The sequence below is a fragment of the Lupinus angustifolius genome, unplaced genomic scaffold (genome assembly GCF_001865875.1).
Source record: "Lupinus angustifolius cultivar Tanjil unplaced genomic scaffold, LupAngTanjil_v1.0 Scaffold_120_34, whole genome shotgun sequence".
NCBI lineage: Eukaryota > Viridiplantae > Streptophyta > Magnoliopsida > Fabales > Fabaceae > Lupinus > Lupinus angustifolius.
Window position 1 is genome coordinate 34,572 of NW_017725045.1, and position 27,341 is coordinate 61,912.

The window sequence follows — 27,341 nt, forward strand, 5'->3', positions numbered from 1 at the left end:
ATAAACCATTCCGCTTTGCTTTTGTATAAACGTTCTCAGTTGTTTTCAATAAAGAATTATTCCACGATATATATATATATATATATTAAGTAGCTTTCGGTTACCACTAGGTAACTATTGTTGTTTTTTTTCCGTATTTTAGGTTACTTAACGCGATGTCCATAAAAGGAGTCAAATGTAAATGAAGAAGTTTTATATTATATAAAAAATTACCCATTTTTGGGCAATATTGATGGAGTAATTTTCAGGGCGTTACAACATGGTATCAGAATGGTTCTTTTTCATTCGGGCTTGGGCATGGCTTCACATGCTTTCTCGTGTGACTTGGTATGCTTAATCGTTTGCTTGAATTATTCGGTTGAGAATACGACCCATTCTTTCATATCTAATGATATTGTCAACTGATTAGGATTGCCTATAGTCTCCCTACATGATGACCTAATTGTATCCACGCCCACTAATAAACCTGTCATAGTGTCAACTATGTGCTCTGAATGTCCTATAACTTTAGATGAACGAACCCTTGCAGTATACTTGATATGACTACCCTTATCCCAATTAGATATCATCTTAGGGATGGACTAGCTGTCTAACAACCATGTCCTTCTAAACTTCTTTAATAAGACAATAATCTTTAGCGATCCTAAGAACCTTATTGAATCCTGTTATGAAACCAAAAGCACCACTACCAACCAAATGAAGAAACTCTTGAAGGATGAAGCTCAGATATTTATGTTGCTTGCATCATTGGAGAAGAAAGGTGGAGAAGAGATTCAGAATCTACCCGTGGTTAGGAATTTCACCGAAGTTTTCCCGGATGATATTCATGGTTTGCCCCTAGTGCGGGAGATAGGGTTTGCTATCGATCTGGTTCTTGGAACTGGCCCGATCTCTATAGCTCCCTACAGGATGGCATCATTGTAGTTAACAAAGTTGAAGAAGCAATTGGAAGACATGCGATGGAAACAGTTTCTCAGACCTAGTGTCCCAACATGGGGTGCTCCGAGGCTATTTGTGAAGAAGAATGATGACAATATGTGGCTGTGTACTGACTACCGACAGTTGAACAAAGTCAACATCAAGAATAAGTACTTATTGTCAAGAATTGACGACTTGATGGATCAACTAAGAGGAGCTACCGTGTTTTCAAAGATCGATCTTCGATCAGGATACCACCAAATACATGTCAAGTCAGAGAATATTCTGAAGACTGCTTTTGGGACGCGATATGGTCATTACGAATATCTCGTGATGCCATTTGGTGTAACAAATGCTCCTGCAATGTTCATGGATTACATGAATCGGATTTTCCATCCATAACTCGACACATTTGTGGTCGTATTCATCGATGATATCCTGATTTATTCAAAGAATCGAGAGGAACACGCGAAGCCTCTAAGGATAGTGTTGCATATTTTGACAGACAACCAACTGTATTCCAAGCTGTCAAAGTGCGAATTTTGGTTAAAATCGGTGAATTTTCATTGGCGTGTGATATCAAGTGAAGGAATTTATGTATACCATGCTAACGTAGGAACGGTGATGGAATGGAATTCTTCAAAATCTGTAACGGAGATCAGAAGCTTCCTCATTTTAGAAGGATACTATCAGAAGTTTATTGAAGGATTTTCGAAGTTGGCATTGCCACTGACTATGTTAACCAGGAAAGACAAGACTTTTGTCTGGACATCGAAGCGTGAAAAAAACTTTCAAGAATTGAAGAAAAGTTTGACTACAACACCTGTGTTGATTCCACCAGACCCGAAGGGAAACTACAATGTTTACTATGATGCGTCTAAACAAGGCCTAGCTTGCATGTTGATGCAACAACAAAAGGTAGTAGCTTATGCTTCAACACAATTAAAGACACATGAGCAGAATCATCTGACGCACGATTTGGAATTGGCTGCGATTGTATTTGCTTACAAGATCTGGAGACATCACCTCTATGGAGTAAGATTTGAAGTCTTCAGTTATCACAAAAGCTTGAAGTACCTGTTCGACCAAAAGGACATGAACATGAGGCAGACACGATGGATCGAATTCCTTAAGGACTATGACTTTGATCTTCAGTACCACCCGGGGAAGGCTAATGTGATGGTTGATGCCTGGAGTAGAAAATCTCTGCATATGTCAACCATGATGGTCAAGGAGATGGAATTGATTGAGGATTTCAGGAATTTAAGTCTCGCGGTGTAAGTAAAACCTAAGAGTTTGATGTTAGGTATGCTTACAATAACAAATGACTTTCTGGAACAACTGAAAGGTTTGCAAAGTTCTGATCGAGAACTGGAAGAGTAGAGAATCTTGTTGGCTGAAGGAAGAGCCCTGGAATTTCAAGAAGGAACTGATATAGTGTTGCGATGCAAGAACCGAGTCTGTGTGCCATGACACCATGAGTTTAAAATGGAAATCTTGGATGAAGCCCATAAGATCAAACTAAGTATTCATCCTGGAGCTACCAAGATGTATCAAGACTTGAAGAAGATGTTATGGTGGTCCGACATGAAGAGAGAAGTAGTTGTGTATGTCTCGCACTGCTTAACATGTCAGAAGGAAAAGATCGAGCACAGGTGACCCGGAGGAGAACTCCAACCTGTGGATATCCCCGTTTGGAAATGGGATAGCATTGCAATGGATTTTGTGAGAAGATTTCCTCGGATTCAAAATGATTATGATGCAGTTTGGGTGATAGTGGATCGTTTGATGAAAACAGTACACTTTCTACCCATCAATATGAAATATTCCTCGGAAAGGCTAGCGGAGTTATACATCAAAGAAATTGTCTGACTGCATGGTATTCCTACAAATATCATCTCGGATAGAGACCCACGTTTCACTTTGAAGTTGTGGAATGATTTGTAAACAACCTTGGGTACCAAATTGAGTATGAGTTCAGCTTACCACCCGCAGATGGACGACCAACTTGAACGGACTATCCAATCTTTGGAAGACTTGCTGAGAGCATGTGTATTGCAACACTCTAGAAATTGGGTGGATTTTCTACATCTGATAGAGTTCACCTATAATAAAAGCTTTTATTTGAGTATCGGCATGGCGCCGTATGAAGCTTTTTACAGTAGGAAGTGTAGAACATTGTTGTGTTGGTTTGAAGCTAGAGAAAATATGACATTAGGACCAAATGTGGTTCAGTAGACGACGAAAAAGATAAGAATGATAAGGGAAAACATGAAGGCAGCTCAGAGTACACAGAAGAGCTACTATGAAAAAAGGAGGAACTCTCTCATTTTTTAGGAGGAGGGTCATAGCGTGTGTCCTAGTACACCCGCTAACCCCGGAGTTAGTCACTAGTGGTTATTTCCATTTCTAGTTGCCCTTGAGGCAGGTAGTTGTGTAGGGTAGTTTAGTTGTTTTTAATAAACCAGACTATTGTATATATTTTTAGTTTGGACCAGTATGTATTCCGCTTTGCTTTGTATATACGCTTTAAGTCAATTTCAATAAAGGATCATTCCACGAACTATTGTTGTCTTTTCCGCATTTTAAGTTACTTAATGTGATGTCCCGAAAAGGAATTAAATGTAAATGAAGAGTTTTACATTACATAAAAAAAGAGTACCCATTTTTGGGCAATATTGTTGGAGAAATTTTTGTGGCGTTACACATGCCTCATAGGGGTATATTGTTGGCGACCAAGAGGACTTGGTCCTTACTTTGGTTTGTATAATGAACTGCCGCCAGAGGGGGACTGGCCCACGCCTCTCAGGGGTATATTGTTGGCGACCACGAGGACTTGGTCCTGGCTTAGGTTTTTAGAATGAATCACCGCTAGAGATGGTTGGCCCACGCCTCTAGGTGTATATCGTTGGCGACCAATAGGACTTGGTCCTAACTTGGGTTTGTAGAATGAACCGCCACCAGAGGGGGCTGGCTCATGCTAGTGAGGGGTATATTGTTGGCAATCGAGAGGACTTGTAAAAGACATCTGAATAATACATCGTTCACATATAAGTTGGATTTGATTACATCATTTGCTCAGCCGTTTAAAGGTCTGGCACATGATTTACATTTTCAAGCAAAACATTGTCGCAAGTTTGTCGCATTCCAAGTACGGGGGATTTCCTTCCCTACCGGGTCCTCGAGCTTATAGGCCCATTTGTCGGTCTTACTGATTATTCGGTAAGGTCCTTCCTAATTGGGTGCTAGTTTGCCTTTTGCTTTACCAATATCAGCCCTCCTGAGCACTAAACATCCTGGTTCAAAATCTCGTGGTACCACAGTTCTGTTGAATTTTTTAGTGGTCCTTCTTTTGACGGGGGTTTCTCTAATTTTGGCCTGGTCTCTCTTCTCTTTGATCCAGTCTAGATTGTGTCTTAAGATGGTCAAGTTGGCGATTTCATCACAGTGCATTGTTCGCCAGGTGGGCTCGCCGATCTACACCGGGATCATACCCTCAGACCCGTAAGTAAGGTTAAAAGGTGATTCCCATGTGGTGGAGTGAGAAGTTGTGCGGTAGGCCCAAAGGACATGATGTGACTGCTCCGACCATGCTCCGTTGGCTTCTTGTAGTCTTCCTTTTATCATTCGGAGGATGATTTTTTTAGCCGCTTCTGCCTAACCATTCGTTTGAGGGTGCTCAAATGAAGTGAAGTGTTGCTTGATGTGAAGGCCTGACAACAGTTCTCTGACCTTGTGGTCGGAAAATTGACTCCTCCTGTTAGTGACAATTGTAGTGGGTATCTAAAACTGTGTTATAATATTCCTCCAAGTAAATTTCTGGATGTTGGCCATCGTGATGTTGGATAAGGGTTCAGCTTCGATCCATTTAGTAAAGTAGTCGACCGCTACTATCAGGAATTTGAGTTGTCCGGTTGCTGGTGGAAATGGTCCCAGAATGTCCATACCTCATTTGCAAAATGGTCATGGGGTCAATGTCATTGTTAGCTCTGCAAAATGGTCATGGGGTCCTAGAATGTCCATACCTCAACTGGCATGCTGTACATTTCTTGGTGAACTCGGAGACATCTTTTTCCATGGTCGGCCAATAATATCCGGCCTGGAGTACCTTCTTGGTTAGTGATGTTGCACTGAGGTGATGACCACATCTCCCTTCGTGGATTTCTTGGAGGATATATCGAGCCCTATCAGGGCCGAGGCATTTAAGCGTGAGAGTAGAAAAGCCCTGGCGATACAAACAACCTTGGACTATGGTGAACCATAAACTATATTTGGGGAATTTTTGCCTGTCTTTTTGATTCGTTGGTAAGTCGTCGTTAGATAAGTATATGATAGACATGACACTTGGTTGCAGGATTGTCCCTTGAACTACCGATCTATTGTTACCTAGGCTCTTTGTGCTTGCTAATTTGGACAAAATGTCTACTCATATATTCTGCTCCCTTGGGACATGTTGGATGGAGGCTGTTTCAAACTTCGCCAACAATTCCTTAACCTTGCTTAGGTATTTTCCAAGTAACTGTGTGGGATTGAAAATAGTGTCGTAGTCGTCTTGTTTCCATCAAGAGGGCATATGTGACCTTTTCCAATTTCTGATATCTAAGCTTTGGGCCGTGCAAGGCCTTACTGGTGAAGTACACTAGGTGTTGACATTCTTCACTTTCTCTGTTTAGGGCGGTTGCCACGACCTTGTCTGTTACTGTTAAGTAGATGTACATTGTCTCATCAGGTGCAGGCTTAGAAAGTATGACCTTGGGTGTAATGAAGGCGATTTTGTCATAATATAGGGGTAGATGGGTATCTGATTATACCTGGAATAAGCATCCATAAATGACAAAAATCGGTAACCAGATGAGTTGTCTACAAGATGGTCAATGTTCAGAAGTGGGTATGGATCTTTTGGGTACACTTTGTTTAAATCTGTATAATCCACACACATCCGCCATTTTCCGGATGGTTTCTTGACCAGCACGACATTTGACAATGAGGTGGTATATGCAATCTCTCGAATGATGTAACGCCCCGAAAATCATTTCATAATTATTATATTTAATCTCTTGGAAAAATGGGTAAAACCTTTTTTTGTTTTATGTAACATATAACTTACAAATCATTTTATCCATTTTATCTATTCTCTTTCAAGACGTCACATTTTCAAACCCTTGCGAAAATAATTTCTTAATACTTAAAATGTAATTGAACGAAACACAATTCTTTTATGAATACTTCTCATTAATCAATTCTTGAATTTGTAATATGTACATCATGGTTTACAAAATACAAGGCGAAGTCTATTCTTCACCCCTAACAAAGACTAAAAATACCAATACAAATAAAATAATGTTGGGGGCGTTGGCATTACAAAAGTACCCTACACAGATTCCCTAACAAAAGAAAGAAATTAGCTCCTAGACTGGTGGTGCACTAGAAACCTCACTCGGCTCTTCCTCGATCTCCGAGTCCAAGGAGATCTCTATAACCTCCATTGATTCCTCTATGCAAATTAACTCTACATAGTCATCGTCCTCGTCCTCCACCACCTCATCTGCTGCCCAATCCATTGAAGGGTCCAGGGTGTACCCCCTAGGCCCCGATGAAGTAGCCATGTCTGCTCATTTCGTCCTTCTTGGCGTTGAGTCAGTAGATGAGAATCCTGGTTGGGGCCAGATCCTAACAACCTCCAATCTGCCTCGTGCCTCAGCTGGAGCGAATGGACCGACAAGTACGGACCTTCGCTCTGGTAGGGTGAATGATGCTTCCCAAACAACATAATATGCCGGGAGATGCAACACAAAGTCATCACACACGATATCCAATTCCAGGTCGTAGGGACCAGTGTAGGTGTATTTGTTTCTCTGGACAATTTTCGCTCAAGCGAGAGTTGTCTCGCTCAAGCGATAAAAGTTTGAAACTTAGTTAAATTTATTTTCTCAATGAAAAGTTTTCTCATTTATAACACATGTTTTTAAGCCTTGAACTTAACAATTATCTCATACATATAATTATTAGAACAGTTATTCGAGCAATATTAAACAAGAATAATCATGACATCTTCATACATAAACATAACCTAACATAATTCGGCATAAGAAATATTGTTGTACTTAATCTAAACAAAACAGACAATTGATTAAGAACAAGCTTTCTTAATATCCAAGACAACTCCAAACTTGTGAGGGAGTTTAGAGGTCCTGAAGCATATTCGGACACTATTGTGTCACGAGGTTTTCTCCCTCACCTGAGTGTATCGTGCAGATTGTTTCCTCGATTCCAGGTGAGTTTAATTCGTCGGGTCTCTTCTCGAACTCTTCATCACGCTAAAATCAAAATAACCAAAATCAAAATAACGCTAATTAGGTCACTTTGATAATTATTATTCTTACGAAATAACATTTTACGCGAAAATAAAACTTCTGATCTAAAATGAACTTAATCACTTTAATCCATCTGATTTAAAGTTAGGTATTTCTTGAATCATCATTTATCATTGAAAGTCTTACAACACAACGACACTTTCTAAAGTAAAGTTTTAACAAAACTTATAACGGAATTATGTCATAATCTGTGAATATACATCAGGTTAGTTCTCAGAAAATAGATGTGGGTTGCAAAGACACACTTAAATACCAAATCTTTCCTTAGACAGAACTTTTCTAGACATGAATTTCTATTTATTACATTTTTTCGGTAATGATAACTATTCATACAACTTATCTTTTTCAAGTAAACTATTTTTATTAAGATTAACATTTTTAAGTAAGATTATTAAGCTAGACTTACCATTTTAAAGTAAGCCAACTTAAACAAAATCAATACTTTTAAATCAAGACTTTTTAAGTCAATCTTACCACTTTAAAGTAAGTTAACTTAACCAAGATCAACACTTTTAAATCATTTTTTCTATCTAAGACTTCATAACACTTTAGGTTAATAAAGTCAAGACTTTTTATAAATTATCTTTTATCCCAAATCATTACATTAACTTGGAAATCAAAGAATAACATATACTAAACAACCTTTTACACATAATACCTTTTAAAAAATGAATTTTTTTCAATAAAAACTCATAAATATTTTGAACTTTCAAGAATAGACATAAACTTTTCTTAAACACAATAAAGGTTCCTTTGATGTTCAAATCATCACCTTTAAACACATTCAAATACTAACAATAATTTCCAATATTTCTAAAGCAAATAAACTCATCTAACCTTGTCCAAAGATATAGTTTTTCCATCTAAGAACAAGGAAGAAATTTTAAGTTTTACATAAGTCAAAAACTACACAAAGGTTCATATAATTTCATTATCATCCCCTTTAGTCATGACTTAAAAAATATTTAAAGAAAACAAACATAAACTCAACTAAATGAATAACATACTAAGAGATCATGATTTTCTCATGGTGTATGTCATGGTGTAAAAAGAGAAAGAATACCTGAACTTTCTTTAGGAGAATTAGTGTAAAAATGAGAGGATTGGGTGAGGTATTTATAGGCGAGTCTCACCCTCTCTCAAATCTGAAAATTAATGAGAGGTAATCTAGCTCTAGGCTAGCTTAGGTGGTGTGTCAAATGGTGGTGGAGTGAGGAGATTTGGTGAGTGATTTCGGGGATTATGGAAGCTTTGACTTTGCTTGTTTGACAAGCTATTGACCCATGATGTGATTAATACTCCGACTTGATTGATGCGATGTGATTTCATAATTGAAGTCGTACCTGAGTATTACCGGGTAACTTCGTCCAGAAATATACGATCTACCGATTTAGGTTTTTTGCCTGAAACATCGAAACTTGAATTTCGAGGTGAAAAATACCTAGAGATGAGTTACGGCTAAATTTGGTGTCTATTTTGACTAGAAATTATATTTTGAAGCCAACGGCGAAATTGGAATTTGATTCCGAGTTATGGAACTCAAAACTGAGCGAAACCTCGATAGAACGACCTGAAATCGTCTCTGAAACTTTTATTCTCCAAAAATCTTGAAAAACTAGGACAAGCAAGAATATTATAATAAAAGACTAAACCTCAACTGAGTTTTAGCATAAAAGATTAATGATTAATTTCCATAATTAACTCATTAACAACTAATTACCTAATTAAACGTGCTCGGAAAAACACGGTGTTATAGATGAACCCTGCGTCGAGTAGTTCTGAAGTTTTCCGAGTAACTTCGGATGTCCTTTCTGTGCCCATCTTTCTTTTCTTTTGGGCCACTGGTATTGCGCCTGGGTGTGTTTTAGGCGGTGACAGGCGACCGACGGGTTAATTCCCGACATGTCTACAACACACCAGGAAAAAAGATCTTTGTTGGCTTTCAAGCATTCGACCAACTTGGATTTTTGAACTTTGTTGAAAGTGATGCCAATACACACCATATTTTCCTTTGAAGAACCGAGCTAAAGGGAGGTTTTCTCCCCCTCTGGCCGAGGGTGGAGTTCCCCTTTGTCCGTTCTTGCATCCAATTCTACCAGGTGCACGCCCTGTTGTCTTTTCTATGGGGGTGATGACTGGACTGAAGTGTGGTTCGGATGTAGGCTCATCTGATAACAACTCCTTGCGCTTTATTGGTCCCTCTTAACCATACATACCGGGAGGTCGGATGAGAGAAATTTCATGCATAGATGTGGAGTGGAGACTATTGCTTCAAGATGGTTCAAGGTTGGTTGCCCGAGGATGGCATTGTAGGCCGAGACGCAATCGATAACTAGGAATTTGGCTTCGATTGTTCGGGTTAACGGTTGCTCTCCAATAGTAAGCCATATATCAACGTAACCTCGATGGGTGATCCCCTTCCTAGTAAAACCGACGAGTTGTCCATCATAAGGTAACAGATCCTTGTCTTTGAGTTCCATCTTTGTGAATAGATCTTGAAACATGATATCTATTGAACTGCCTTGGTCAACAAATAATCGCCTCACCTTTTTATTGTTCATTTTGGAGGTGATGATGAGGGGATCGTCGTGACCGCAGACGACGCCTTCATAATCACGGTCGTCGACAATTGATTCCATGACTTCTCGGACATATCTTTTTTGGGCTGCCTTAGATGTACCACCAGCAGTGAATCCACCAAATATTGTGTTGATGTCCACTGAATTCCATTGTCGCATATTGTTTAAGCGGTAGCGGTCTCTGTTTGGAGGATGTCCATGTTGAGCTTTAGGAGGGAACGTCTCCGATAAGGACTGGATCGACGTGGAGGTGGAGACCGCCCTCGGGTCCGACCAATAAAGTGTCGTAGGTGCCAAACTTGAATCAGGTCTTCAATAGTGTCCCTCAGTTAGGTACATTCTTTTGGAAATCACAATATTTGGAGCGGTCCTAGGTTCTTAGATGTCTGCCCGAGTTGGGCTTGGGTAACTAGACTAAATGGGTGGACGTAACTTCTTGTAGGATTCTAGTGCGACTAGCATAGAGGGGGTGTAGGAGGTGTATTTGGGTTTCTTGGGCTATCGGGGTGGATCGTCTCGAGTGTTCGTGTGTTTTGGGTCGTTTGGTTTCCCGAGAGGGGAGTTGATATTCTCTATGCTCGGATGGTCGACGATTAGGATGGGTTTCTTCTAAGCTAATGAACTGTTAGGCTTTGGATCGGAGTTCTTCCATTGTGAGATCTGAATACTTAGCCAATTCTTGTCTGAATATGTCGTCCTACAATCCTATTACCAAGATATGCATCGCCACCTCCGGGCTCAAGGTACGTACCTTCATGGCCTCCGAGTTGAACCGATCTAGGTATGCTCGGAGGGGTTCATGCGACTCCTGCCATATATCGGACAATGTATAGGAAGAGTAGGGTTGTTCTTTGCTTGTTGTGAACTAGATGTTAAATCCGTTGGCGAGGGTGGCCCATTGATCAACATTGTTTGGTGTGAGTTGTGTAAGCCACTGCAAGGCAACATGTTTTAGAGTGAGGGGGAAGGCTTGACACATTATAGGGTCAGTCGCCCCATGGAAAATAATTGAGGATTCAAAGGCATCTAAGTGATCATGTGGGTCACTTGTCCTGTCATATTGTTTGATGTTGTTTGGGCGGGTAAGACGTTTAGGAAGTGGTAAGGACATGATAGTTTCAGTGAAATGATGCCTTGCTCGCGAGGAGCTATGGTTGGTGGGATGGGTTAGTTGAGTGGTTTTGGTGTTTAGGGGAGCTATTAGCCTAGAAGCTTTGGTGAAGCTCGACTAGTAGTTGGGCCTGTTGTTGGATAATTTGGCCTTGAGTTTGAATCATTTGGAGGAGTTGTTGGGTAGTGGGTGCTTCTAGGGTGGGGTTGGGTGGGTGGCTTTGGCTGGCTTGTTGAGAGGGTTGTATCAGTATTGGGGGATCAATAGAAGGGGTGTCGTGATTTGGAGGGATGATTGTGTTGAGCGGTTCTGCTTGGCTAGGTGGTTGAGCTTGGTTATAGGTGGTCACTGTATTGTAGGTAAACCACAGATGGCGCCAATGTTCTTTGTATTAGGAGAGAATGGTCGACAATGGATGTAGAGTGGTCGGTGATGAATGTCCGGTAGAGTGTGAAGGATCAGGAGATCTGGTCAGAATGTTGTCTGGACCCGCCGGGGGAGGTACCTGAAAAGGTTCTCCAACGATCAAGTCAGTTGAATATTCTAGAGAGATAAGGGGAGTAAATAAGAGAGAAGTTGGAGCAATAAGTACAGTAATAAATGAGGGAATGAGAATTAATTCTACTCTCGATGTGGTATAGTGTATTTATAGAGTTTAGGAAATGGTGAGATGGCATGTGGTCATTAGCCAGCATTTAACGGGTACAAGAGATGTACCCTAGTCATCCTTGCTTGACCTGCGGATATGATCTTATCGAATTGTCGGGGCAGGTAGAATGTGTAGGCGGCGTGACAGACAGTTTGTTGTTTGACATTGATGGTGATTCAATGACGCGTTAAATGGTATGCCAAAGGTGTATTAAATAGTCTGCCAGAGGTGCATTAAATAGTCTGGCAGATGTGCATTAAATAGTGTGTCAAATACATTAATGTTGTGTCAGGAGCATTTATGGCATCTGCCACGAGTGGGGCCATCTAAGGCGAGCAACAGGGATATGCGGAATGCTGCAGAGGATACTCGGAGTAGAAGGGGACAACCCGGGTATGACTGGACTAGAACAATCTCCAAAGAGGGAATGCAGTATGACCATTCTTTGACTAAATACATATTCATCCTCCCCGCACAGTGTTCTATTTATCTTCATTTGTGTTATGGAAGACAATGAAGAGCCAACAGAAGAGGCGGGTCGTGCAGGGCAATGACCTCACGATATAGAAAAGCTCAAATGTCGAGACGAATTCAGATGCAACTAATACAAGATGCCTATATGTCAATTGTTCAAAGGGACACACAACATGATCTTGCGAAAATAAGTCTCGTACATCAAAAACGAGTGTTGATCATCCTCGAAGCACATATCAAAATACACCTGGTTGATCGTATTCGAGGTAAGGATAGAGTAATCGTCTATCTATGTTGTTGTCTTTGTTAGTATGACCCTTGGATGTGTTCCCTCCAAGATGAAACTTCTCATTTTCCAGACTTCCTGGTCAACCTAGTAGCACGGATTCCTCTCTTTAGTGTCTCCCAGAGGAAGAGAATACAAGTCCACTTGAAGTTTCTTGCCATCATGAACATGTCACCATAAAAATATTATGAATTTGAAGACATATTACACAGTAAACCACTTAGAGCACGTGCCATTCAAATGAGCAAGAGAGTCCAACACCTCGTTTGCCAAGTGCGCCAGTTCCAGGTCAAAACTGGAGAGACTCGCAAGGATATCCTTGGGAAAGCTCCTCACCAACCACAATACCTGATTAGGGGCCATTGTTCCATCCTAGTGTCAAGATTGGTCAACACTATTCGACGACTAATAAGCAGGCCAGCGAGATCTGATCCATGCAATAGTGGGTCATGCCTGTGTGAAGAGCATTCTCCTTCAAAATTGGCTAGGTTTTGATGAAGACATCAACATCAACAAACTGAATAAAAATGATTAAAGGTCACGATACATGGAAATAGAGATGGCAAAATGGGTTGTCTTACCCGTTTTGCTCGTGGCCACAAATGCTCACAAAAATTTAAGCGGGTGCAGGCATGCTCGCATTGTTTTAACGAACATAATTCAATGTCATGTTCATTTTAAAATGGGCTGACAGGTATGCGGCCGACTCGTAGGCATTATTTACTAATTAAAAAATTCATATAAAATAAAAATTTAAATAAAGTTGTTGAAGATAAAAAAATTAACAAAAACTTTGATAATTTATATGAAATTAGACAAATCATAATAGGTTATAATTTTTTGAGGTATTAAAAATCATATTACTTGGTGAAATGAGTCAATGGATAAAATTTGTATGTCTTGCCCACAAAAAAATGTGAGTCATGCGGTCATTGCCTGTTCGCCATCTATACATGGAAAGCACATAATGATATATAAGGTTTTTATTTGATTTCTAGAATAGGTCTAATCCCTACTAAATCAATTCTTACTTTTTATCACATGTGCTCATAAAAATATTTATCAAAATTTTCACAAACTTTTAAAAGGGTGAAAAATAAGTTGCAAGGTCCTAAAAATGACGTTTTATATAACAAAGTAACAATTTACCTGAAACAGCGTAGTATGCTATTTGAAATGGGGAAATAAATTACCTGAAACAGAGTAATAAGCTATTTGAAATGGGAAAATAAATTACCTGAAACAACATAAGATGCTACCTAATGAAAAAATGGGACACTAACTCATTAGTGCATGTGAGTAATCAATTACCTTATATTACTGGACAATAAGGGTTGAGTAATCAATTATAATTACCTTATTGTACAATTTCATGATCCCATAATCGGTTATAATTACCTTATTGTACAATTTCATCTATTTAAGTTGATTAAGTAGTTAAAGTGCTACAAAAAGAGTGTGATTGTATGAACAATTTGACACTTAACAATATCATTACTCTACTTTCCCTTTATGAAGCATGCACAAATAATATTGACATGAGTGTAGGAGTCTCTTTACAAGTACTCATCCAAGGTGTTCTAAGGTTGACTCTTTCTTGGATTCAACAAGAAAATCCAAATTTCGGCTAACCTTTTTTACTTATTTAATTACATAGTTTAATATATTTGTATTGTCATTGTAAAAAATTGCACGATGATTACATCATTTATCATTATTATTTATTATTGTTCATAAAAAATTACCCACATGACACAATACATTGTAAATAACTCTTACACTATTAAATAACACATTATTTTCTATTAATTATATTAATTCTTGTAACATCTCAACTAACTTATTTAAATAAGTGGCTTATTAATTTGTTGTGATAAAATAAGTGGATCTACAAAGCTTGCGGGATAGAGTTTGATTGGGCCATAGCCGACATTTTCAATAGCTTCTTTGGATGATTGAAGTTAAATGTCCAAGAGGACAAAATACATTTTTGAGAAGTGACATACTGAGAAGCACATATGCTCACCCTTCATTCCAATTTGCAAATCTAAGTGGAGGTAACAACAATTATTAAAGATTAGAATATGGAATTGAAAGTGAAAAGTATGAATTGAGAGAATGAAATAAGCAAGTCGGCCAACAATTAGTGTGGAAGAAGATTTGACAATTAGAATTTGTGAATTGCCCACTTGATCAATCTTAATCAGATGAAGATTTTGATTTGAAACAAGAGATAAAAAAGGTAGCAAATGAAGATAAGTTAAGTGTGCAGCAATTAAAAGAGTTGGAATTCAAATGAAGGATTCAATTATAAAATTTGGATTTAGTTGTGAATAATTGTAAACCAAATTTTTCCTGACAAAATATATAAATTTCTCTTTATGCTCAATTTAAAAAATATAATCATTGAGTTAAAGCTCGATAGTCGACTACGAATTGAGAAAAGTATTAACGCACTGTTTATCCATATTAGATTGATAGTCTCACTAATTACATTGATTAAATTATATCTTTTTTTTATTTTAATTAATTAATTTCAAGTTATAAAAAAAGAGTTCATATTAGTAGAAAATTGATTAGCTAATTAGTTTAATTTTAGCTAATTGAGGTCGAAAGAAACAAAACACATTATTGACCGTCCTCCCTAGTTTGAGATATGGCAAATACACTACTAATGATAGTGATCACTTATCAATAGAGATAAAAAGAAAAGAGATGATGCTAATTGAAAAGTACTACCAATATTCAATTTGATTTAAAGCATCTTTATTAATATTTATGTATTATTAAAGGGATTATCTTAATTAATTAATAGGAAAAAAGAACATTGGTCCTGAATCATCTTTTCGCTTTGGGAGATGGCAAAGCCAATATTAATGATCATGATCAATATCATTAAACTTAAATCAGTCATTGAACTAGTCAAAGTACTAAGGCAATAGGTCATTGGTCGGACAAGTGAGTCATTAGTCAGACCAACTAACTCAGTTCTTATTAAAAAAATCATAATATAAAACTATTTTTAAAAAATTATTTTAAATATAAAGTTATCATTACACAAAGTAAATAGATAAAGAAAAGATTTTACTAAATGTCACAAATACCCTTCATCATTTTCTTCTCTCCTTTAGCAGAAAAAGTTAGATGTTAATAGATACAAATATAAATTAGGTCATAAAAACCAAAGCGTTCAAGTATAAAACCATAAAAACCAACCTGAATGACATTAAATGGAACAATACATGAAGTTGTTAGGACAATATTTCTAAACCCTTGAATCATTTAGTGATTCATAATAAAAACCCATCCAATTGGTGTTCACCAAAAATATCAAATTCTAACAACTTAAGTTTTCTATTTTCTATATCAAATTATAAACCAACTCAACTCTAAAATAAACAACAAAAGCAACATCTCACTTGATTCTTCCAAATCAAATCTCACCAAGCATATCTTATTAGAAAATGTCATCTCACACCCTCTTCCAAACACTATCTCTTACACATTTTATAGCCATTCATCAACTATCTATTATTATCAATATTTTTAAGCAAAAAAGGTTTTGATGAATGGTTATAAAGTAAATGTATAGAGGAGCATTGGAAAAGTAACATAAGATTATAGCAGTTGAATGTTATTTCTTCCTTCACTTCTTGGCATTGTACATGGATTCCACCTTCCCATCATTCCCACCCAGAAGCATATACTTATCCTTCCTTGTCAATCCAGTGCACTCAAACCCTAGAACTTCCCCCAACACCTTCTGCACATGATTGGCCACTTCAATGGAAGACTTTCCGCCCGCCTTACACGAGATCTCTTCCGGTAACCTATCCAAAAAGTTGACCTCATAAGCAGGTCTAGGGTTCATGAAGAAGAAATAAGGGTCCCAGAACTTGACCCCACGTACAGTTGTCCCATAAAACATGCCCTGCTTACAATTAACAGCCACCGGGACAATCCTATCACTCATCTCTGCAAACAAGGCACTGAACCTCAACAAGAAGGGCTCCCTGCACGTTGTGCCCTCAGGACATACGACAAGGTCGCCCTTCTCGAGAAGTTCAGTGATGCGTGCTGCATCAGCTGCACGGTCGCGTGTTAGCGCGATCGCGGGTATTGGGGAGAGGAAGCGAGAGAGCCTACTAACACTGTAAGTGACACAGGAGACTTTACGGCCTAGCGCGATGGCGATGATGATGGGGTCAAGAGCAGTGCGATGGTTACAGACATAGAGGTTGCCTGGAGTGCCGGGAGATGGTGGTGGAGGGCGGTGGCCGCGGATGATGAGGTTGATGCCAAGGATCTCGTAGGTGTAGCGGACAATGCGTTCTGGGAGGGGAAGGTTGAAGTAGACGCGGATGATGGAGAGAATGAAGCCGAATGGGAGCCAGGTAAAGGTGATGAGAGCGTTGAGTGGGTCCGGGCGTTGCACGAACCGGCCGTCGTGGAAGATAAGGCGGCTCTTAAGACGGTCTTGTGGGACTGGTTTTGCTGATTTGCTTGGGTGCACCATGTAGCCCTCCTGTAAAATTTGGAGAAAATGAAAGTTTTATTTAAACCAATAAAATGGGTTTAGGGTAGTGTAGATAAGGATAAATTATTAGATAATCAAGTGCCAACAAAACAATGTGTGAAGTTAATAGTAGAGATGTATTCAAAATGAATCATCCTGTTTTTATACATGTATACATTCGGATAGAACAAAATGAGCACCAACTTCTGTTTGTATACATATGCACATTTACTTGATAAGTTTTCCTTTTGTTTAGTCATTTGAAGGTGAAAAAATGACATCCTATACGGGTGTCACCTAATGATGTCCATGGATGTACAAAAGTTTTTCCTTTAGTTAATCACCAATTAAACCAAAATAATAAAACAACCAATCATCAACTAAACCCTACGTAAGTGATATTAGATTAGAAAGAGTGAACACTCATGCAAACAAAACAGTAATGTATAATGAAATTTGAAGTGTTGGTTATATTTTTTTTAACGTGTATGATACAGGTAACTATCCCCAAGTTAGCACCGTGAACAAAGATGGAGTTCACGTGTTTGATGTCTTACTTAATATTTCAAGTTAATCAAAGTCTTCTATTTTATTATTTTTTACTTTTAAAAATTTTATTTTATTCACACATTAATATTGGTTTAGGATAAAAAATGGACAATTTTAAAAACAGGTATCTCCATCCAGTAAACATAGAAATGAATGGACCAAACCTACTATGATAATGATATATGATCTGTGAAATCACGTGATGATTTTCGGAAGTACAATTAGGGTTAAAGATTGAATAACCATTGGAAATGGATCATCTCCAGTATTGGAGAGTCCAGTGCTGGATAGGATGATGACATGTGGCCAAAAAAAATTTTAACAACTATGATTGTATGTTATTTTTTATTAAAAATAAATAAAAACTCTTTAAAAAATTATCAACCACATATTCCAGTACTGGTTTCTCCATTAATGGAGAAGAGTTGAACTCATAATCATTAGCCGAATCTAGATTGGATTGCCATTAAGTCTTGTAGTTAACTAATTCTAGTATTATTTCTCCTTAATTTTACTTTATTGCCAATTTTCTAACAACGGAAAGAAAAATATATCCTCATAAAAATTCAATATCTATGCATTATTAGTGTAAAAATTTATCAATGATTATTATATTATTCAACATTTATTTATATTATATTATTTAAGATCAATAATAATTAAAAATAAATAATAAATTAATATGAACTAACAATATATAAAACTATTACCCTCTAAGTCAATACATTTTTTCTCATATTCATACATACACCATAAGAAAGTAAGATGAGGATTTTATATGAAAATTTTGAAACTGGAATTCCTTCTTGGGTCAATATCCATGTAAAGAGGGAGCACGTGCTTGTAGGTTAACAAGCCATGGCTGCATTAATTAGGGAAACATTTTTAGGTAGCAGTTGGCTACCTAAGAGGTAGGAAATGTGAATGGACCATGACTGCAATAAACCATTCTTTACAATATGAAACATGAATGGACCACAACAAAGATAAGCTAGCAGTTAGTTGGGATAGTTAATACGGTAGGTCCCATTGAGTTCTGGACTACAATTTTCTATAGTGACTAATGATGTATTACTATTTACAACGATGAGTTATATATCTCACACTCTTTAAATTATCGTTTACAATTTCACCGAAAAAATAAATTGATTACAGATGAGATGTGATCTAGCATAAAAAAATTATATATGTATAAATGACCTAAGTGTTAGTAGTAAAAAACTTGATTGAAGGTATTCATATATTGATGCTATTATAATTCAAGGCGTTCCTATGATAGATTATGCACATAAGTCCAAAAAATTAAGTTTTTTTTATATTATTATTTCTTTTTATTAAAATTGTGGATAGATATTAAACTGAACAACCAAATGCTTTAAATGACCTGCAGATATCATTCTTCAATATGATCTTCCTATCCATATAGTTTGATTCAATCAAGGAGAAAAGACAAGACAATGTGTTTTTCAACTGTTCCATAAGACTGTTGAAGCAAATGATATCATATGTAAGCTAGTTTTACATTAAAAAAAACCTTTAAAAATACCAAAGTGGTTTAAAACATAGTGAAGGTAATAGATAAATTAATTAGATACTATAATTATACTTGCTGTGGGTTCTTGAATTTATTAATGTATATGCAATTTGTCCTTACAAATTCAAAATTCTTAATTCCATAAAAGGACACTTATTAAATTGAATATGAAAAGAAATTAATGATAAATATTTAGAGCATTCTGAATCTTAATTTGATAGGACTTATTTAAGAAGTCTAAGTAGTCCCTTTCTTTCCAACTCACAAAACTCAAAGGACCTGGGATCCCTTATAATTGTGATTCTTCAAGATTAAATTAAAGCACACATATAAAAATATATTTAAGAATTAATATGTGAATAAATAATAATTTCACCACTTAATTATGAAATTAAATATGAACATGTTTGGTATTGATAAAAAAGTTAATTAACAATTTAATTATAATTAAAATTTTAATATTTATAAGATGATATTTAATATTTTTTATATTGTCAAGTCATCATTTATTCTTTATTATTATTGTCTTTCTTAAATGTATGTCAATATTTCATTATATTATCCAACATTTATATATTAACTATTACCATTGAATCTTAGATAAAACTATATTAATAATTGAATAAAATGCAATCACATTGTACTATTAATATATTAACTTCTATACTATTAATCCACACATTATTATCATTGCATATATTGTATATTACTTGGAAATCAAGTAGTAAGAGAGACTAACCTTGCAAATAGACATGAAATCATGGTCAGATTCACGGTCACCGAGTCCAATATCCGGCGAATCATCACCAAACTCTTTCAAAATCGCCAACCGCTTCAACTTTCCGACGAGCACACCAGGCTTCTTCACAAACCCTGTAGCTTTCTTTGTCTTTGGATTCACTTCGATCTCCGTTCCAAGAACCTTGTCCCCGCCGAGAAAGTCCTTCACGAATGGATCCACCATCACCGTCGGGTTCGCTGTCACCACCACCTTTCTCTTGCACTGATCAAATACCTCAAAGCTCTCCTTCCTCACATCTGCAGCATACAACCTACACAACACAATAACACACTTTCACTTCAGAATATTACATAAGTAACAAATTTTGATAACTTCATTCTTGTTTAAAGCAATCGAGAAATTAATAATAAGAAATATAAGTTATAATAGTGACTCTAAATTATTTGAATTTTTTTAAGGGCGATAATGATTACATATAAAACAGAGTACGTACAAAATTAATACACTTTCAGAATATATATTTTTTTCTCAATTTTTAATGTGCAACAACAATTATTTAGTGTTTATCTGGAAAAAAATGTGATCTACAATTATAAATACGGTTATAGCTTCAAAAAAACATACTACGATATTTTGTTGCGTCAAAAATTTAGATTCAGAGAAAATGTGATAAACGTAGTCTTAATTAAAGTTCATAGAGCTAAATCATTATTTTGCAACCTCAAATGAATTCGCAACGCAAGTTAAAAGCCTTATAAATAACGAAATTAGAATGTTAGCGTGGCGCGTGAACTAGTGAGTAAGAGAGTGTGCCTTGGAAGGACGGCGCGTGAGGCGAGTTCGATATCACGGATCTTAAGTCCGGCGAAGGAAATGAAAATAAGGATCTGAATTCCAATGGCTTCAGAAATGAAAAGATAGGATACGATAACGAAAGGGAGAGAAAGAAGGAGAACGAAGCCACGGAGGAGGCTACCAGCTTCAACGGCGACGAGCATGAAGTAAGGGAAGGAGCTCCGGGAAATGAGGAGCGTGCCGTCGAGATCGGCGGCGATGGATGAAAACGACGACGTCGTTTCGGTGCAGTGGGTTATGGAAGGGAATTTGAGTTTGGGTTTCGTCGTTCCCATTTTGTGTGGTTTTTTTCTTCTTCTTTGTGTGAGTGGATTGGGAGAGGGAAGGTTTGGTTTTAAATGTAGTATTTGGAATGTTAATTTACATATTTGACCTCGCAAATGGTTGATGTTATGATGTATGGTAGTTGGGGGTGGATGGATTTTTATAACAGCCTGAGTCAAATTGTTTTATCATAAGAAAGGATATATGAATAAAGAGTTTAAAATCTACGTATTAATATTGTAAAGTTTTGTATATTTTTAACACATTATTGATAGTTAACATATAAATAGTGGATAATTTACTGTGTAAAAATTATTTATGTTGTCAACATATACATATTAAATCTATATAAAATATTAAATCTATATAAAAGTGTATATTGAAAGTGTAATAAATTTATTCACTTTAATATTTATTTTGAATCATCACTAACACATTAAAAGTAATACAAATATATAGTTAATAATATATTTTTAATATATAAATCTTTACCCTAATAATATATAAATATTATACTCATATTCTATAAATTGTATTACTCTATATATCATCACTATCTACTCTTCAAAAAAATTAATTATTAAATATTTTATTTCCATACATTTTTCTAATCAATTATATGGCATATGAAATGACCCTACAACTATATTTTGCTGTCACTGTCACTGTTATCCATTAGTAAAGTATAAAAATTTATAAACAATAAGAATAATATTTATATTTTATTTATATTACTTTAAATAAAAGTCAATAATAATATAATATAAATTATGAATTATAAAATTTTTTCTCATAAATAAATGTTATCTCTATCGTTGTCCGTGCATAATCATGTAGCCATAAAAATGCATTCATAAAATTTATTTTCATACTGTGTAAACAAAGTTAAGGGTTTGCAATATTTATCATTATGTTATTTTTATAATGTAAAATGTATTTTAGTTTAGGGTATAATATTTATACATGTTATTGTAAAAATTTATATACAATTATGCATTATCTAATTTTTATTTTATTTTAGAGTCAATGATAATTAAATATATAATATACAAAATACTTACATTATTATTATATGCATCATTTTATCTCTACTTTATGTTTAGGATTTAGTTTAATTTATCATTATGTTTTACACGAGCATATAGTGCTATTATTAGATGTCTGATATCCAACCATGTAAGAGAGAAGAAATCTGGACAATATTAGAAAGGATTTAATAAGTATACAATGATAATATAAGTATCTTTTACACTGTCAGTAAATCATTTATCATTGATTTTTTAATCACCATTGACTTTCAAACAAAAATAATACAAATCAATGGTAGATGATATGCTGACAGTGTAAAAACTTCAGTGCACAAATTTTAATCTTTTTCAAATAGCTTATACTAATTTACTTTAGATTTATGAAAATAGCTGGATTATAAAAATAGCACATGATATTTTATAAGTAGTTTTTAGTTTTTTAACTAATACTTTGATATAAGCTTATGAAAATAAGTTATTTTAACTTGTAGCAAATTTATTAACTAAGCAGGTATTAAGTCAAGCATTTAATTATAATGCAATATATTTGTTGTGGATCATTGTTGAGTATAAAATTAATACACTTCCTATGCATTTTAATTACCATGTGATGTATTTGTTGTGGTTCATTGTTGAATTGAAAATTAAAACACATTCCTATGTTTTACAAAAAACAAAATTGATTATGAATATCAATAGTATTTCTTTTTTATATTTTAATTTATTTGAGCTTGATCAGATTTTGTACAAAAGACTTAAAATTGAGTTTTGGGTAGATTTGATATCAACTATTCATATATATTTGGAATTGGAATTAAAATTTATAATAGTGTTTTCCTTGTATTTTTTACTAATGATGTCATACAGTGATACTTGTTTCTCAATATGAAGTATATATGACAAAATAAGGTAAACAATATATTATCATTTAAAGTTTAAGCTCTAGATCATTTACAAAGTCATATAAAATGATTCATAAGTTTATTCGAAATTCAAACAAATTCTGTTTCTTATTTGAAATTTGTTAAATTAATGATGTTTTATTTCCATCATACATATTACAATTTTTAATTTTATTTGGATATTTCAACAAAAGAAACAAAAAGAATATGATGAATTGTTATAGTTTTAAATTAATATGACCTGTCTAAATGAATAAATACAATAACTTCAAATGATACTCTCTTACCCATTCACCTATATGATTAATTGATGTACTATAATACTAAACTATCCAGGGATAAGACACTACTAAACTTTAGTAATTATTTAAGATTAATCATATATGAATTTAGTATTATGTTAAGGCCGAGATAGACAATCAAAATTGTAATGTTGATTTAACAAATATGTATTTTTTTTTAAATCCAATATTGATTTTTTATCGCTTATTCTCATTCCCAAAAACGAAGTTAAATATCTCTCAATAATTTGGAGGTAATAAATATAAATATGTAATTTTTTAATCCAATATTAAATTATATTAATATCCTCTAAGTTTTAATGAATTTTCAGAGATTATTTTTTTTTTTTTTTACATACATAAATCACTAATATTTATATACGTACATTATGCTAGTTACTTATGCATAACGAATAAGTGTGATATTTTAAACAAAAAAGGTAATTTATGTAATTAAGTTAAACAAAATATGTATATTATGGAGAAAAATTCAAATGAGGATGGATATATTTATACTTAAATTGAATTACACTAGTTACACCTAATCTAATTCGTTCATTTGTTTTAATCCAACATATCATAGAGGTGGTGAGAGAGAAAAAGAGAAATATTATATGACTTTTAAGTTTCACTCATATGATCTATTGGATTTAAAAAATAAATGGATGAAATTGAGTATAACTTGTGTGATTTATGTTACACAAATTATCACAACATGAGAAATAAAGTATAATTTTTTAAATAAAAAATATGATAAATATAATAAAGTTAAAGAAAATATGGTATATGAAGAGACATATACTTTTATACTATTTGGATTTAGGGGAGATTTGTTTACACCAAAATTGAATTACACTAGTTACACTCTATCTCATTCGTTCATTTTCTAAATCTAATGGACCAGAAGAGTGAAACTTAAATATCATCTAAGTCTAACATTTCTTTTTTCTCTCTCTTGTCACCTCTTCTACCCACCTCTATCATCGGTTAGATTTAAAAAAATAAATAAATAAAATTACGTATAAATTAAGATATTTATATAGGTGTAAAAAATGAATAGATAATTTATATAATTTTATTAAAGATTACACTAGATGTGAGTGTAAGTTCTAATAAGGTGTGAGGTCGAGCGGTAAATGTTGACCCTTGGATACATATATGGGGCAGAGAGGAATTAACGTGATTTGTCAAATGTGGTTGAGCTAGTAGCAAAAGGAGTAAATTGGTTAAAGTTGGATGAGCTGCAACACTTAATTGCATCCCATTTTTTCGGTTGATCGGTGTCAACACAAAACACTGGACCAGTGGGCAAGTGGGCCCTGCCTTTTCTTTTTATCAAGTGAAATGTGGACTGCAATAAGAAAGGTTATTTTATACAAAGCATCCCTATCATCTTAAGATGTGTATTGAGAGAATTTCATGTAGAATGTAACAATGAAAGATAATTTGTTTTATTTTCGGAATGAAACTGTTACATGGCTACAATTACAAACAATATATTTATTCTTATTTAGATATAGCATATTAATTTATAATTTATTATAATTTCCCTTGAAATAAGAATAAATATTTTTTTTCCACAATAGCAAACAACATTCTTATTTTTATTTGGATTTATGTAATAAAGAAAGAACCACAACTTCTAGAAGAGTGTGAGTTAGCAGTAGGGGACTACATGAAACGGTTAGGCAAGAAAATAGAGTTTGTTAGTAGTGTTGGAAATCAGGAAACAAGGCGTGGAGAGATGATGTGTGTCCCTAACACCCTCCTCAAGGATTATGTGTGATTAGAAGAGTATTTAGGGAGGAATGGGGTGAATCATGTGGGTATGGAATTTGGTAGCCTCTTATTTTTCTTCCCTCATCCTCTCTAATTTGCTGATTTCCATTGTACTTGTTTCTTTTTCATGTAACTCATGTAGATGTAGGCTCTGCTTACTATTAAATAATACACGTTTCTTATTCAACAAACCCTTGTCATTACAATCCACAATGTACATTTTTCCTACAATATATACCTCTATTCTCATTTTCTCTTGACTAAAAACAACTAAGAATTGTTCTTATTTAAGAACAAAAGTTAAAAAATAAGAATGACACGTTGAAGAACAAAGTAAAATTGTTCTTATTTTGTTAAGAACAACTTTAAGAACAATGCATGTATTAACAATGTATGAGTTTGAGTATAATATGTGACTCAACTCCATAGCAATAAAATAAGAGAAAAGGGTGTCAGTATATGAGTTTTATATACTGTCATTACATCATACATTATTGATATTTAATTCTGGTTGATTTGCTCAAAAAATGTAATCCAAATAAATGATAGATAATGGAATGCATGTGCATAAATCTTTACAACATCAGTATATAAATTTTCCACTCGTAAAATATATATGTTTGTAAAAAAATTTAAGATATTCTATATATGTCAACATACACGTAAAGCTGAGGTCAGATGTATATATTAATTGAGTTGAATACTTTTAGATCTCGATTTTTTTAGAATCAATGTATTTTCGTTGAAATTAATACAAAAATGTCATTGTTTACTTTTTCAACTTTTGGTAAAACAATTTGTCGAGGTTGAATCGTGTGGTTAAAAGTATATTTGTATATCTAATCCAATCAATGTGGGAATTTAACAAGGTGAATTATATTTAATTTAAGTTTAACTCATTTATTTAATGAACTCAAATTTTAGTTTAAATTAAACTTTTTTAACATATAAATTAGGTTAATCGAGTTAATAACAAATCAAAATTTATATATCAGTAAAACTGGTTTGGTTGATTAGGGGTTGTTCTTTAGTGTTAAGAGTGGATGATCGGGAACTGAGGATGGATGGTCAGAAGAGTATGTCCGATGTAATATAGGAAAACAGGTAACTTGGCCGGATGATCTTCTGGGCCCGTCAGAGGAAGTACCTGAAAAGGTTATTCGATGATCAAGTCAGTAGAGTATTCTAGAGAGAGAAGTGGAGTAAATAAGAGAGAAGTTAGAGCAATAAGTGTAGCAATAAATGAGATGATGAGAATTAATTATACTTCATGTGTGGTATCTTCTATTTATAGAGCTTGGGAAGTGTTGGGATGACATCTGGTCATTGTCCAACATCTAACGGATACGAGGGATGTACTCTGGTCGTCCTTACTTGACCTGCAGATCTGTCATTTACGATTTGTCGGGGGCAAGTAGAATATTCAGGCAGTGTAATAGGTGGTCTGTGTAATGCCCCGAAAAATACTTCTAAAAAATATTGCGGAAAAATGAGTAAATTTTTTTTTTGAAATGAATCATATAAAAATTGCCTCCTTTTCAAATCTTTCTTTTCCGGGACATCACTTTAAGTAACTCGAATGCGGAAAATCAACTTATCGTTATCGAATGATAACTTAACCTGATTCACAATTTCCTGAATAATACGATGTATATAATTGGTTAAGTCATAGTCAGTTCATACAGACTAGGTCAGCAAAGGCGGAAACTACATCGCCACTAACATATACAAAAACAAAAGAAATACAGCCCCCACCAAAAACAAAAAGGGGACATCGATTGGCCACAAGCTGACTCAAAAGATTCCAGGAATATTGGACCCCTCACTCGGGTCCTCCTCCTATTCCGAGTCAAACACGAGGTCGATCACCTCCACCGAGCACTCTACATTGACGAGCTCAACGACCTCCTCCTCCTCCTCCTCTTCCTCCACTTCATTATGCCATAACCCAACGACATAATTCGGAGGGGATGACATTCTCAAAACCGGAGCCTTCTTGCAGGGACCTCCTTCAAGACCACTGCTCCTCTTGGCTCTACTGGATGACGGAGCATCCAAACAATCTGGTCACGTCTTATAACTGTGGGAGGGAACAGCGCCATCACTCCTGACTGGCGGGTATCGAAGTCCAACCTCTGGAGACAACGACCTCTTTGGTGGCAAGGTGAAGGAAGCGTTAATGTAGGTGTCGGGGTAAGGGATCATCATCGATGACCCATTGCACACCATGTGCAACGATAGACCGTAGGGGCTTGTGTATGTATATTTGTGCCCGTCACTAGCCCATTGTCCCATCAGGGACATCGTGAAGTATAACCTCGAATGTGAGTGTTGTTGTTGGCCATCTGCATAGGAAATATATACAAAACGAGAACAATACAACAGAGAGAGTAAGACATCTAATGAACATAAATTCATTGACGGCGTGGACTTACTCAGAATATCACACTCGGACATAAAATATACTTTAACATATAGTTCATCATTTATCATTTACATC

The 27,341-nt window shown here is 35.2% G+C and overlaps 1 protein-coding gene and 1 long non-coding RNA gene across 3 annotated transcripts; both read right to left on the bottom strand.

The window, feature by feature from the left end:
* Nucleotides 1-15,580: 15,580 nt before the first annotated feature.
* Nucleotides 15,581-20,899, bottom strand: LOC109339920 (probable glycerol-3-phosphate acyltransferase 8). Of its 2 annotated transcripts, XM_019577453.1 has the most exons (4): nucleotides 20,546-20,899; nucleotides 19,730-20,042; nucleotides 15,992-16,916; nucleotides 15,581-15,913 (listed from the first exon to the last, which is right to left on the bottom strand). In XM_019577453.1, the coding sequence occupies exons 1-3, from the start codon at nucleotides 20,860-20,862 to the stop codon at nucleotides 16,038-16,040; spliced, it is 1,509 nt and encodes a 502-aa protein (XP_019432998.1). In that variant the 5' UTR covers nucleotides 20,863-20,899; the 3' UTR covers nucleotides 15,581-15,913; nucleotides 15,992-16,037. The 2 variants fall into 2 exon arrangements, with proteins under 2 accessions (XP_019432998.1, XP_019432997.1); XM_019577452.1 differs by having other exon boundaries at nucleotides 15,587-16,916.
* LOC109339921 lies at nucleotides 18,332-18,645 on the bottom strand. Its single transcript, XR_002106728.1, has 2 exons — nucleotides 18,532-18,645; nucleotides 18,332-18,492 (listed from the first exon to the last, which is right to left on the bottom strand). It is a non-coding gene; the product is annotated as an uncharacterized LOC109339921 (long non-coding RNA).
* Nucleotides 20,900-27,341: the final 6,442 nt, after the last annotated feature.

Coding starts and splice junctions, on each gene's coding strand:
- LOC109339920 (XM_019577453.1), bottom strand. CDS start 20,862: ATGGGAACGACGAAACCCAAACTCAAATTCCCTTCCATAACCCACTGC. Junction 20,043..20,545: donor TCACGCGCCGTCCTTCCAAG/GCACACTCTCTT, acceptor TGTGTTGTGTAG/GTTGTATGCTGCAGATGTGA. Junction 16,917..19,729: donor ATTTCATGTCTATTTGCAAG/GTTAGTCTCTCT, acceptor CAAATTTTACAG/GAGGGCTACATGGTGCACCC.